The sequence below is a fragment of the Mastacembelus armatus genome, chromosome 12, assembly GCF_900324485.2.
Source record: "Mastacembelus armatus chromosome 12, fMasArm1.2, whole genome shotgun sequence".
NCBI lineage: Eukaryota > Metazoa > Chordata > Actinopteri > Synbranchiformes > Mastacembelidae > Mastacembelus > Mastacembelus armatus.
In genome coordinates, this window is record NC_046644.1 from 8868176 (window position 1) to 8881857 (window position 13682).

The following is a 13682-nucleotide window of genomic DNA, read 5'->3' on the forward strand; positions in this document are numbered from 1 at the left end:
GGGAATGGAGGATTTAAAAGAGAAGTACAAATAAAAACATCTCTCACGCAGTCACTTCATCGCATCGCTGTCACTTGCATTTGGTTACACTGAGGGCAGGCACAGTCAAATGACGTCAGCGTAAAAACTACAGTTTAAATGCTTTTTTTTCTTTTCTTTTTTCTTCCAGTTTTAACCAAACCTGTGTGAGCACATAATCTCGAAACTCACATCAGCACTTCATTTCTGAAACGACACGAAGCCTTAAAAATGCACAGCAAAACAAAAATGATGCTTACATTGTGTCTGAAACATAAACATTTCCTCATTTATGGGGCTACGATGTGGTTCTTAGAAGATGTCACATGACTGTGTCTGCCCTGGTCATCATTGGTCAGGTTTTCGCTACTTTGTGCTGAATGTAATGAACATGAATAACTGTAAACTCTCAGCAAGATGCAGCTACTTTAATGTCAGTGACCCAAATGGCACCACTGGTACATTTACTGTCTTCCACTTGGTATAATTACTGCTGTGATACCTGCCAGCCCACAAGAGACAAGACAGCCCAAATACCAGATTACACATTGGCATTGAACTGAAAATCTCAGAATGGATTTTCCCCTCAAATCAAGGCCACATCAGCAACATAAGCCCCCAAAAAGGGAAATACAATAAATTTGACGCAGAGAAGCTGTTGGTCATACATTCTGCAGAGCTACTGCACCTTCTTACAAATATTTCCCATGAGTCACAGCTGGGCAGATGAGGTCACACTGTGAAACTGCTCTATGAGAGGCTTCAGTAGAACCAAAGTGCTAATGATTTCCACTATACTGAGTCATTGTGTCTCATACTAGAAGAAATAAAACTGTGATCTAAAACCACAGAATAATTGTTTTTGAAATACCAGACCAGAAGCCTAAACGCTGCCTTTTGCCCTGTGCGCCAGCAGCGTGAACCCGTGTAAGAAATTTGCCAATTCCAAAACAGACCGTTGTTCAGCTGAGAGCTCTGATCTCAGTACTCCGCCAGCCAAATGCACCTCGTACCGGCATTTATGAAAAACCTTTTTTTCAAACTAGACGCAAATTCTGTTAGTGGGGTAGTCAATGCCACATGTTCCCACTGCAGCGTTTGTTTCAGAAACCTTCAGTGACTGAGGCAGATTAGAGGAAAAATGTCATCCGACTATGGTGTTTTCAGCTACAGTTCCCTTTGTCTGATCTTCACTGGTTAAATCTTCTGAACAGCCATAGTAAAATCTAAACATACTATCAAAAGCAACTGAAAGAAGAGGCCTGCTGTTTAGCCACAAGTTTCAAAAGCTGGAAACTATTCACAGTTTGCCCACAATGTGGTGCTGTTGTACTCTACCAGAAGACCAATGTACAACCAAATCAAACTCCATCAAGAAAGCTCAGCATTGAGCTCAGACACACAAGCCTGTGTCCTTATTATTAAACGCAGCTCTCCCTCCTGCCTATCTCTAACGGTGTGAACCAAAATCAGCCAAAATATCCTAAACTCTCCCTTAGTAGAACTAACAGAGGCTTTTACTGAGTTCTCATTTCAACGGTTGCTACACCTCTTGCTTTTCTCTGCCCCTTCTGCTTGAACACAGGCCATGCCATGAACCTCTAATGCCACAAGAATTTCAAGTATGCAAGTTAATTTTTATAACCATTGTTGCAGGGAAAGTAGGAAAACTATAATGTTTATGAGAGTTTGGGAAATGGCAAATACAAGAGTTTATGATCTGACACATGCAAAAATAATGGGCATGGGTCTTTTTGGTGATAGATTTAACTTAACTAACAGAAAAAAACCAACAAATCTTGAATGCTCTTAATACCTGCTGAGCGAAATTTAAGATACTTTGTACTGCAAAATGTCAGTATATGCCTTCAAAACATTTCAACAGCCTTCACATTTGGCTCAATGGGAAAATGATGAGAACAGAAAGAAAATACGCCTCGTAGAGAACACGGTTAAACAAACACAAGTGGCACGGACAACTGCCTGTTAATTATAAAGTAGAAAAAGTCATTAAGAACAGCGGGAAAAAAAAAAAAAAAAAAAAAAAAGGGTCTGTACATAATAGGTCCCTCCGCTTTCCCTGCTGTCCTTGAATGCACCGTTCGCTACCACCGGTCCGGTCTTAGAGAGAGAGACGACTCCCCCTCCATACAAATCACCTCACAAGAGAACAAGGGCAAAGTCCAGCAGTTACAATCTGCTACCCCGTTGGTCCTTTTTCTTGGCATCAGTGTGTGATTCAAAGAGGGAGACAGACAGAAGGCAGAGACACGAGGCGATGTTTCAGTTCGTCTCGCTCGTTTTGTCCTCGGTCTGTTTGTCCTGGAGAAGAGTTACGAGAGACTCCCACGCTGCCTGGCTCTGCAGGAGGTCAGAGGGAAAGATGGAGAGTCAGAGGGAGATGCAGTGATATTCTGTGGCTCTTTCATGTGTTTGTTTTGCTGTGCATGTGTTCAGAAATCTGAAGAAGCCAGTTCGGGTGCTTGAAGGTCATTGGTTCAATCCCCGGGCTGGTCATATAAATCTGGGAGATTAAGTGAAGACCATCTCTTGCACTTCCCTCATTAGTACCACTAACTTTTCTCTATATTCTTTTGTAAAAGTCTGATTAATCGAAAACATAATCGACCGATTGATCGATTATTAAAGTCGTTTGTTGCAGCCATAATGTGAATAATAATAATGATAAGGCTTTTGCTAAATGGATTTTCACATAGAAACATCAGTGAAGTATTTCTTGGTATCTCAGTATTTTTCAAATGATACTCAGCCTTGACATTTACCAGCTTCTCCACAGACACTTTTCTATTTTTAGTGCTATTGTGGGAAGCATGAGGAGCAGCATCTTGTAATCGGAGGGTGTGAGGACTCTAAACTCTTCTATGTGTGAATACAGATATTGCTTTCTGTTTCTGTTCTAGCTATAAAAAATGTTCTGATGAGCGAACACATGACAACCAAATCTTCTCCAGGAGATGCAGAGTGCATGCCTTTTTTTCCCCCCAGTATTTAGGAGCAGCGTACCTTTTCATAGTAGATGATGTTTTTATCAGCCATGCCTGTGAGAAGCTGCTTGAAGTCTTGTCTCTTGTTGCTCTGCCAGCGCTCCCAGTCTGCCTTCAGGTCGGCGTTGAAACACTCTACTTTGTCCTGGCATTTCTCTACCTCCATTGGTATCTACAGTGAGACAGAAAACTACAGCTACAGGGGCCTTCAGAGGGACATCACTGTAGTCTACAGTTTATAGGACAGGAACCACTAGGGAGTGCTGCAGGGGTTGTGGAGGGGAGGTTTGATTCAGAGAGCTGAACTGGCAGAATGACAAAGCACACTTTCTCACATAACAAGTTTGCCTGGAAGTTACTGGTTGTCTGTAACATACATGAGATAAAGACAGTGGTGATTTTATGCACATTGGCTGCGCTTTGAAATTGAATGATGTGGTAAATGATTAACTGCATGGTTGAAATACTTGTAAATGGCACATGATGAGGGGGGATTTTGTGGTTATAGTATAACCATGACCTATGGGAAACTACTGACTACTGTGAACGCAGCGTTTTTATTGCTTCCGAGTCTAAAAAGAAACGAGAAGGATGCTTACAGGCGTTCTGTCCTCCTGTTTGCGCAATATGGCTGCTTCTAGTCGCCCTTCGTACTCCGCCTGGCTCTGGTCACGCTTCCTCAAAACATTCTACAACAGGACAGAAGACATACAGCAATTTATTTTTCATTGTGTGATATTGCTGATTTCAGAGAGAGAAATAACAGAAAGAGAGATGCCGAATCAGGACTTTGGTGAGGATGGGACGTGACACATGCAGAATCTCAGATGCCGCTTCCTCTGTTCAGGGTCAAAGGTGACTCAGCTAAAAGAAGCAAGGCTCTGTTTTTGTGTGTGAAAGGGTAAAGGCTCAACTCTGAACTTATTTCCCTTCCAAAGGACGTCTTTCCCCTGTGTTCCCTGCTGTAAATAAACAAACAATAATCCGTGGTAAATACTTAAAAAGAATGTGTACAGGCCGGTTTGTACCATCAAACTGAGGAGGAAGTTCATGTTTTTTCTCCCCCCTTTTTTCTATTTAAACCCTTCAGTGTGTACAGTAAGAAATGTGCTGACAATGAAGAGAACCAACAGTCAAGTCTTTCTATTCTGAATGACTTTAATTTCCCAGTGTCACTTTCAAACAAACAAAAACGTGTCCCACCGTGCCCTCGTCGCTCTCACCTTCATGGACTCTGTGTAGAGCACGTACTCTTTGAGCACAGGCAGAAAGTCCTGGCTCATGTTCTCACTCATGTCCTCCAGCGCGCCGCAGCACGTCGACACGCAGCCGGCCACGCCCTCCAGGGGGCGCTGCAGCTCTTCTTCCGACCCCGCCCAGCTAGAATAGACTGTCCCGTACTCACGCAGCTCCGTAAGGTACTCTGTGGGGGGGGGGCAAAGGAGGTCAGACATGAGCAGGAAATAAAGAGAAGCTGAGTTTTGCTTTACTTTTATTCTTTTTCTTAATGACCTATGTGCACTCTGTGACTATATTAGAATTTTGAGTGGCTAATACTCAATAAGAACTTTTTCCAGGGAAGGATTAGCATGTTTAATGCGAAATTGGTATTTACAAGTAACACATGAGAGAGGCTGACTCAAGCATCCATGGCATTTTTCTTTTTCTTTTTTTTTTTTTTTTTTTAACAGTCTCTTTCAACTCACAGACATTCATTATCTACACCTCCCCTGACTTTTAGTCCTACCACCTCTGAAACAGAACAAGAACCTTTCATTTTAAGCTGCAGATGTTCAGGCCACGTACTGCAGCACATCTAAAACCTAAACCTACGGTGACAAGTATTTCACACTGTTGATAACAAGGTATTTGTGGAAACGCTTGTCATGCATGAGTTAGATTGGCTGTTATCAGCAACATAACCTCAAGCCCCAAAGGTCTATGAGATTTTTTCTTGTTGTTTTCAAGCAGACACCACATCAGTTAAAAAGTCAACACTGCAGATAACCTCATACAGGCCAACAATAGCTACATATTTAAAGACCGAAACATTTAGTGACATAAGCTAAAAAACAAGCAGAAGTAGCTGGCAGTAAATAGCAGGGTGGCAGTAACAGGATAAGGAGCACTGGTAGAGGCTATGTTACAAGCAGCACACAGCGCTGTTTCTAAATGTTGCTTCCTGGCAGTTAAAGTATATGTTTGGCAAGAATTACACAATCAACATGTGATTACTTTTCCAGTCAGTGAAAGGGCTTCTGACACCCTGACGTTAACAAATCTCCAAATTAATTGTGTTATTAGCTTATTTATTTTATATTCATCTGTGTAATGATGGCATTATGTTGCTTGCTTTCATGGCCTAGTTTAACCTACTTTTATTTGTAAAATCTCTTGTGCATGCCTCCTTTACTGTCTGTGGCAAAACAATTAGGAACACGGATTAAAGCCTTCCAACATATGGAAAACCATTACTAAAAATCTCACACTGAAAGCTCAGAGTCCTCAACCACCACCAGGAGACACACATTATTTTATATCTTCACACACAGTGCGTGTTACCGGACTGCTCTTTGAGGATCCTCTGAGCAATGCGGTCTATGGTTCCCAGTTTCTGGCTAAAAGTGTCCAGGTAATCTCCCATGGCGCAGAATTCAGCTGGCCTCGCCCGCAGCTTGTAGCCTCCAGTCACTTGCTTCACCGACTCCCCCACTTTGGACAACAGGGCCAGACCCTGGCGCTTGTTGAGGTCCTGCAGACACAAAGTGACAACAGACCACATGTCGTCACTACACAAGCATCAAGGGTAGAGACCAGAGCCAGGCGGAGTATGAGGGATGACTAGAAACAAGTAAGAAACATTTGTTCATTTTATGAGTTGGCATTCTGTTTTAGCGTCCATGCAACTTTAACGCTGAGTTAAAACTGTCATCTGCATGAATGCAGGAAACCCCAAAGCTGCTTATATTGTTTCATTACCTTTAGTAGATTTTTATACTGTTCATTTTTGCTTATGATCCACTTTCTTTTTCTCAGTCTAATTATTTTACTGCTACGACAGTCTCATTCCCCGCAGGGATCAATAAACTCTTGTCTTGTGTCTCAGCTACTTAGAGAAAAAATTTGTGACTGATGGTAGACATGGACAAATAGGAAAACAGAGGCTCTGTGTTTGGGGGTTGGGTAGTTCAGTGGAACATCACAGCTGAGATTAATTGTTTAGATTTGCATAAAAACATGCAATATTACAGTGTGCTGTGTATAAAAAATTGCATGTGTTCATGAATGAACCGCCAGTCTCTGCAGTTTATAACCTTCAGAGAGAAAGAGAGAGACCAAATTTGTCAGTGTCTTAATCAAACATTAGTATTTGTATTATAACATTTTAATTCTTGTCCTACATTTATACATGTAAGACTTGTTTCCCCTCTGGCCCAATGTAGCTAATTTAGTTTGTTTTCTGCAGAGTTGATTGTTTATAGCAAAGTATGGGTGACAATAGTTATGCTTATTATGAGTTGAACCAAAAACTATATATGCAGCCTGGGGCAAAGATGTTTGACATACATTTTTCTTACCTTTGTGCTAGCTTACCTTTGCAGACAAGAAAGCATTCAGATGCGGGTTGAACGAGAGGACAGGATGGTCTGCGACTCGCTTCAGGAACTTGTCCAGAGCTTTCATCCTCGTCTCCACGAACTCCTCTGAAAACCGATCAACCACACCCTTCATCACAAACTTCTCTGGGAGTGGCTGGAGATGGAGCGACACCAGGGAGGAGGAAGAAGAGTAGAGAAGGTAAATGAGACATTTCTCATCAGAAAGCAGGACAGTAGGTTGCATCGTGACTCATTTGACCTACGGGGATGAGGTGGGTGGGCTGGCTGTCCTCCAGCTTGATCCTCAGCCAGTCGAAGTCCTGGTAGCGCCGTCGCACGCTGTACTCCGGAAGGTCAAACTCTACCCGTGTTGTCTGAAGAAAAACACACAAATGCACATTTGTTGTTTTAGCTGGGAGGATACAGTGGTTAAACCTGAAAGCCCCACTATAATTTAACATAACTCTGAGAAGGGACCCAAACGTGTTTGCTCTGGGTCACTGGAGGCTCTTTCTGTATTCATCTCAGTTCATATAGGATTGCTAACCCTGAAATGCAGCTGACAGTGCACACACCCACACAAACACACAGACACACACCCACTCTCTCTAGCAGTCTAGTGTTAAAAGACACCCCCTCACATCCTCTCAATTAACACTTATGGTTATATTGCATTGTGATATTTGTCTAAAGCCTCTGAGCTGAATCACCATAGCGCACATAGCAACTGTTGTCATGACGCCACCTGACAGGTCCTGGCAGTATCTACGTCCGAATCTGTTTCTTTCATTACATGATGGAAAGGAAAGGCCGCCACAGCTACGATTCTCTGCTGAAAGTCAGAACAGATTAGGTTCTGTGAGGCAGAGCGGCAGCGCTGAAGGATGAAACTGAGGATCCATCTGGTAAACATTAGTTACTGAACACATCTTCCCTTTGGAAAATCTATTTATTATGGGACAGTTAAGGAAAAAAGCAATTTTCTCAATACCCCAAACTTTCAAAGAGAAAAATATATTTATTTTAACACCTTGACCTTACAGTTACTTTGACAAAGATGAAAACTAAGCAGATGCATTAAATACCTATCAGATAGTACCTGATCAAAGTTGTTTCTGTTTTGCAGGACTTAATGATTGACGAGATTGTTGTTCAGATGTATGCATTGACAGTGGTCGAAGAATAAAATTGCCCCTCACTTAAAATAAATTATGCTGTTGCTTTATTGCATATTCATCTATTTTCAAGGAACTGTGGGTGTGGGAATTGGCCTCTGCACTTTCTTGCCAGTGGAAAAAGTTACAGAGCAGCCGTGAAAGAAAGAAAATATTAGGATTAATGTTCACTATGATGGATTACCTGTTTCCAAGTGGTGCGAGTATTAACCGTGTCCTTTAGAAAATGGTTAGCAGTAACATTATAGTTTTGTGTATCCGTCCTACGTGGGTTAAAACATGACAAATAACAACTAAAATTCTCATTGGACAGAAGGTTCTTGTCCTAAAAAAAAAAAAAAAAAAACAAGTAGATAGTGTTACCACGACACCAGCCAATAGCAGACCTTGGTGGAGACTCTGTAGGTGATGTAGGTCTCCATGGTGGAGACGTGCTTCTTTGGGTCGTCGACTGTGACGAAAAGGTCACGGGTTTCTGTGAAGGCGTAGGGGTCCCGATTGTCTCCTTCCAGGTCATCATCCAACTGCAGCCTGTTGAACAGCGAGGACGCGGAGGCGGGACTCGACATCTCCACCGGTGTGCCATTGGTCAACCCCGCTTCCTGCGTGGACAAGTATGACACCACTGTGACCTTGAATTCGGATGCTGCAGTGAGGAAAAGCTGCAAACAAAGAGCTGATACATTGATGCTGATGGTAATGCACTCATTTCTTGCTGTCACTGGGGCTCTTGTTGAGGCTGCTGCACACCATGCATCATCTGACACTACTCTCGTCTTTCTAATTGAATGATGGACGAGAGGAGAGGTATGAAGCCTTTGTGGAATGGGGATGCATTTCTGCATGTCTTTGTACATAAAATACCAACCATAGGAAAACAATTTGCTAGTTACACCAGCTGGAGCTTGACAAAGAACCAAAGTTTATTTCCCTTTATTACACACGTTTAAGTACAATCATGAATTTGCATGTAACTTGATGCACCAGTATTTATACCCAGTTCAAAGTTAACGCTCTCTTCTGTGTACAACGGTGTAAAATATCTCCTGTTCGACTTGTTCTTCAAATTTGTCACTGTTTTCTATAACAACAAGTTGAGAGCAAACCACAAATTTCACCTACAGGCTCCATCTAAACACTGCAAGAGTGCTAAAAAAAAAAATTCAGAAAATGACAAATAGCAGCAGAAGAATGGAAGTTGGAAAAAGTCTCTCTTAAAGGACAAGACAACTTCTGAGACTAGACATGTTATTATTAGAAAAGAGGGAATTATGTTGTTCATTTCCAAGTGAGGTCCAACAAAGAACCCATTTCTACAATGGAAAGTTAGCATATAAACAAGCATTTTATTACAAATGAATGCATTACAGCACATTCATGATCTCTGACAGCCTCATTAGACAAACTGCAGGGGCAGCAGGCAACACAATGGTAAATGTAAGCACTGCAGCAGTAAGGCAGGCAAGATACAGAAGTGAGAGGGCTGCATCATCACAACCTGTCTTGAACATAAACCTACTAAGTAAATCTCTTGCTAAAACCTGTATGACCACATTTGATTTTATCTATCACTTCTCACAAGTCGCTAAAATCCTCAGATACGGACGGAACTGCTCTGGCAGAGGCAGAGGTGCATATGGGTAAGCAGGGGAGCTAATGTTCAACCTTAATCACATTTTCTGCAGCTGACGAGGGCGCGTTTGCAACTTTCCATTTTGATCATTGCCCAGAAAGGTGCTACACCTCTGCCTCTACTGTCTCACTGTCACCACACACACTGACCACAAACAATGTCTGCACACCACTTTCTCTTTCTTTCTCTCCCTCTCTGCTGATGTTGTAAATGTTCTTGTGTATTTCTTTACACTATGGTGCAATCCTACACTGATAGGCACAGTTCAGATAATTGCATTGCGTTGCATCACGACATCACAGGCCACCACAACACTGCCACGAACTGTGTGATACAGTGTGGATCAATCTGACAACTTTATGTTAGTAGAAGCAGATTTGCCTTTAATACATACATATACATACAAATACTAATATCACTGTGTCAGTGTGCGACTGACTGTTAAAAAAATTCATTGTCAGTCGTGAACTGCTGACTTTTGATATTTAAAAATCTACTTTCTCATGTTAAACTTTTTGCATGAAGCCTGTACAACAGCCACCTTGTTATGATAGAGCAGAGTAATCCAATAAGACTAAAACTAAACAGTATAAGTTCATCATAATATACTAGTTAGGGTGAGCGTATATGAACTTTAGGTAAATAACCTGATCATACCTTGCAAAGTAACTTAACTGTAAGAACAGTGGAGCGTTATAGCATCTGCCATTGTCAATAATTAACTGCAATGTCCAAGCGGTTGCTAAGCTGGTTGCTCCTCAGTAAGACAACAGCAGGGAGAATAAAAGCTTTGTGATGTGTTTGCCGGGTCCATCTGCATCATCGCAGCACATCTGGGCTGATGCCAGCTCCCTATGTTGACAGTGAAGTGAAATCTGTTTTCTAACCAAGACGTGTGTAAACTGAAGTCAGTGTAATGTGACACCTAAAAATACATTGACCAATTAAATTTGAACTGTGCAAACACATTACTCATAGTAATCCTGTGTGTGTGTTATATAATTATATATAATTAATAATTCCATAACCCTTTATTTTCTCTTTGCTCAGTTGTTTTTAATGTTTTGGTTGATTTCTTGCTGTATTGTGATAAAGTGAGAGTCTAGGTAACTACAGTGTCATTGTCTTTCACCCTTTCATTCACAGACCAATTCTAACGGTGCAGGCTCAACTCTAACCTCCAGTCATAGACAGTAGTGATCCTTCAATATAAACAGGATTAATTAACATTGGCCAAAAAAACGTTCTGTGATGTTTACCCCGTTTTCTCCATTAAACTTTCATCTGTTTGCTACTTACTTGATGGATTTAGCGTACACACACTGGTGTCAGCCTGAAACTGGTCAGTGAGTAGAGTTTAGTTTGGATAACCGTCCTCCCCTCATGCCTTGCTTGTCTTTAATCCGCCCAAACGGTATCGGTTCAACCCAGTGGTCCCTACCTTGTCCCCTCCGACGTTGACGGTGACATCTGGCCCCGGGGAGAGAGGCTCCTCGGCGGCGGACAGCGGGTGGAGGATCTCCGCGATGGGCTTCTGCCCCGAGCTGGCCAGGCCTCTCGGAGCTCCGACACTCATCCTGCGGGAAGATGTGAGCTGGTATAGGGGGGTAACGACTGTCCGGTTTTCTGCGGCTGATCCCGTCAGGGGAGACGGGGGGACTTTTTTTCCCCGTTCAGTGTCTCCTCAGTGAGGATGTTACACCCGCTGGTTGGCCACAAGTGTCAGCTGACCCGCACTGCGCAGCTCCGGACATTAAACGCCACGGACCCGGATGAAAACATTATCACGTGATAACCAAGCACACCCATCTGAAGATCGTATATTGGAAGCACTGCTAGGTTTTTATTTTTTTAAACACAAAATAACAAATTACAAGAAAATATTAATAGAGCAGTACGGCTTTATATTGTGTATAATTTATGTCATATAAAAATGCGAATTTAACGTGATTTGTAGCTAGTACACGTTCGTATAGTTTTCACTCTGTGCTATACTTTTTGGTTCCGGAAATAGGAGCAGAGTGAGAGCTCTTCTGTGTTGCTCCTCTCTGAAGAACCGGTAGGCGGTGGAAGGAGACACAATGTGACTGACTCCGCGCACAAAATCGAGAGTTTTATATTTATTTTAAACTTTAAGCTGCTGTCTCAGTGGTATTCAACAGCACTAACTGTTGTGTAATTTATCCAGTCCAAGTTTAACTCACATTCATACTTCAGGACTTTTATTGTTGCTCACGCTAGCTGTTAGCAGGACATTAGTTAGCTAGGCGACACTTAAACCATTAATAACCCGCTCTGTGGTTTGAAGTCTTCACTAGCTTCGTCACTGACATGGCTGCTAATCCTCCAGGACAAGGTAATTTATTTGTATTGGGCCAGTGGATATCTTTACCAAACTTCTTTGTCTTCATTCGTCTGGAGAAACTAAAAAGCTGATGCTTTATGACTCCCAGGAAAAAGCAAAACTGTCTTAGAGTTGTGAGGTTCCTCATCTCACCTGGTTCCTAAAGTGTTTGGGATATAAACAAATATATATTTCCTGTAAAAAAAAAAATAGTAATGTTGGGTTTACTCTTTGGGATGTGTCCATAAGCTTAACACAATTATCTGCGTCTACTGAAAATGTTGCCTATAATTAGATGAATTCAATGATGATATCAGATACATAATGATTATTTCCTCAATACTGTGCCTTTCTGTCCCTTGTGCATCTTATTTTTACATCCAGCCTTCCCGAACAAGACGCGGGTGGCGATCCTAGCCGAGCTGGACAAGGAGAGGAGGCGGTTGATGCAGCATCAGTCCATGAACACTCCTGGTGCCAGGTAGGGGCAGTATACAACCAAGTAGGGTAACAGGAATTCATCAGAATCACGAGTCAAGACTAGCAGTCTTATCATGCATTAGCAGAGGATGTTTGACTAGTTTCGTCGCACTGGGTTCCCAACAGTTAATTCGGCTGCTATGATGGAAAGACAAGAGTCAGTGAATTTCCAGCTGGGTTGTTTACCTTTCTGTGTTTTCCCTGTGCCCTCTGATTCCTCTCATCCTGTAGCATCTCGCTGTCCAGACAGAGTCCGAAGGAGTTCAGGGACAATGCCGAACAGCAGCACATTGCTGCTCAACAGAAAGCCGCCTTGCAGGTGAAACACAAGTGCAACTTTATATCTGTTTCCACACAGCAAACAAAATAACAAATTAGTATTGAAATATAGTGAGGCTGCCTTCAGGATGCAATTTTTTGTAAATCAGTCACCCCCGAGTCACGTATGAGTGTCTCAATACCATCACCTGTGTTAGTAACAGTCAGAAAATCAATATTTTAACAAGTTAGCTTTCATGCCTATCCATGTCTTTTCTTGCAGCATGCACACGCGCATTCCTCAGGCTTCTTCATTACTCAAGACTCCTCGTTTGGGAACCTCATCCTCCCTGTCCTTCCACGCCTGGAACCGGAGTCATGACCTTTCACCCTGGTCACCCTTCAGGCTGCCTGAGACAAAGCTTTGAAACAACTTACAGTATGTGCACATCAGACACATGTCTCCCAGTTTCCTCTTTTAAACCTGTGATTAATGGACATGTTTTGTCATTCTGTAAACAATCTCAGGGGAAAGTCAATCCCTCATTTGTACATCTCACAGACTAACTTGCTGGCTGCTCGTTTTAGGAAAGCTTTCCAAACAGTCAAAAAACAGATTCCATAGCTATGAAACATCCTGTTAAATTGTCCAGGGGCTTATAAAAATCTATGGTCATGTCCTGCTCTGTTGCTGATCATGATACTAATCACATCACTTTCCGTAAATCCTTATTTTTTTCAAGGTTTTTACATTTGTAATTGATTTGTATTGATATTTGCATAATAAAAATGTTGGATATATATTCAAATTCAGTTTTTATTTTTGCAAATATGAAATCAGTGCTCAAGGTCTAAACACATGGCTGAATTTACAAGTCTTTTCCTCCTTTATATTTAATAAATATAAATGACAGTACTGACACAAAAAGATGGACATATGATTTGTGAATATGAAAGGCAAGAAATGATAACAAGAGCGCTTCAGCCGTCCTCTGCCCCCTTTTCTCTTGACAGTTTTGAAGCATCTAAGAAATTTGGCCAGAATTTAAGGCAGCCAGATGATATGTTTAGAAATATATTAGGCTGTTTAATTCCTGGTATATCCTGAGCCCTAGACTCATGATACAGTCTCTAACAGTGCAAGCAGAGAATGCGTTTCTTCAACAGGGT

General features: G+C 41.9%; 2 protein-coding genes across 3 annotated transcripts; one reads left to right on the top strand and one right to left on the bottom strand.

Annotated features, from left to right (window-relative positions):
- Positions 1-891: 891 nt before the first annotated feature.
- Positions 892-11173, bottom strand: snx30 (sorting nexin family member 30). 2 transcript variants are annotated; one of them, XM_026296752.1, is made up of 9 exons: positions 10872-11173; positions 8184-8399; positions 6886-6996; positions 6618-6776; positions 5586-5775; positions 4247-4446; positions 3623-3712; positions 3043-3195; positions 892-2379 (listed from the first exon to the last, which is right to left on the bottom strand). In XM_026296752.1, exons 1-9 carry the CDS (start codon positions 11004-11006, stop codon positions 2302-2304), a joined length of 1332 nt encoding a protein of 443 aa, XP_026152537.1. In that variant the 5' UTR covers positions 11007-11173; the 3' UTR covers positions 892-2301. The 2 variants fall into 2 exon arrangements, with proteins under 2 accessions (XP_026152537.1, XP_026152538.1); XM_026296753.1 differs by lacking the exon at positions 10872-11173 and adding an exon at positions 10730-10856.
- Positions 11174-11452: 279 nt separating this feature from the next.
- LOC113124223 (SOSS complex subunit C) lies at positions 11453-13315 on the top strand. Its single transcript, XM_026296755.2, has 4 exons — positions 11453-11786; positions 12159-12255; positions 12486-12573; positions 12796-13315. The coding sequence occupies exons 1-4, from the start codon at positions 11762-11764 to the stop codon at positions 12892-12894; spliced, it is 309 nt and encodes a 102-aa protein (XP_026152540.1). The 5' UTR covers positions 11453-11761; the 3' UTR covers positions 12895-13315.
- Positions 13316-13682: the final 367 nt, after the last annotated feature.

Coding starts and splice junctions, on each gene's coding strand:
- snx30 (XM_026296752.1), bottom strand. CDS start 11,006: ATGAGTGTCGGAGCTCCGAGAGGCCTGGCCAGCTCGGGGCAGAAGCCC. Junction 6,777..6,885: donor AGCCCACCCACCTCATCCCC/GTAGGTCAAATG, acceptor CTCCATCTCCAG/CCACTCCCAGAGAAGTTTGT. Junction 3,196..3,622: donor AACAGGAGGACAGAACGCCT/GTAAGCATCCTT, acceptor GTCTCACTGTAG/ATACCAATGGAGGTAGAGAA.
- LOC113124223 (XM_026296755.2), top strand. CDS start 11,762: ATGGCTGCTAATCCTCCAGGACAAG. Junction 11,787..12,158: donor TGCTAATCCTCCAGGACAAG/GTAATTTATTTG, acceptor TTTTACATCCAG/CCTTCCCGAACAAGACGCGG. Junction 12,574..12,795: donor AACAGAAAGCCGCCTTGCAG/GTGAAACACAAG, acceptor CTTTTCTTGCAG/CATGCACACGCGCATTCCTC.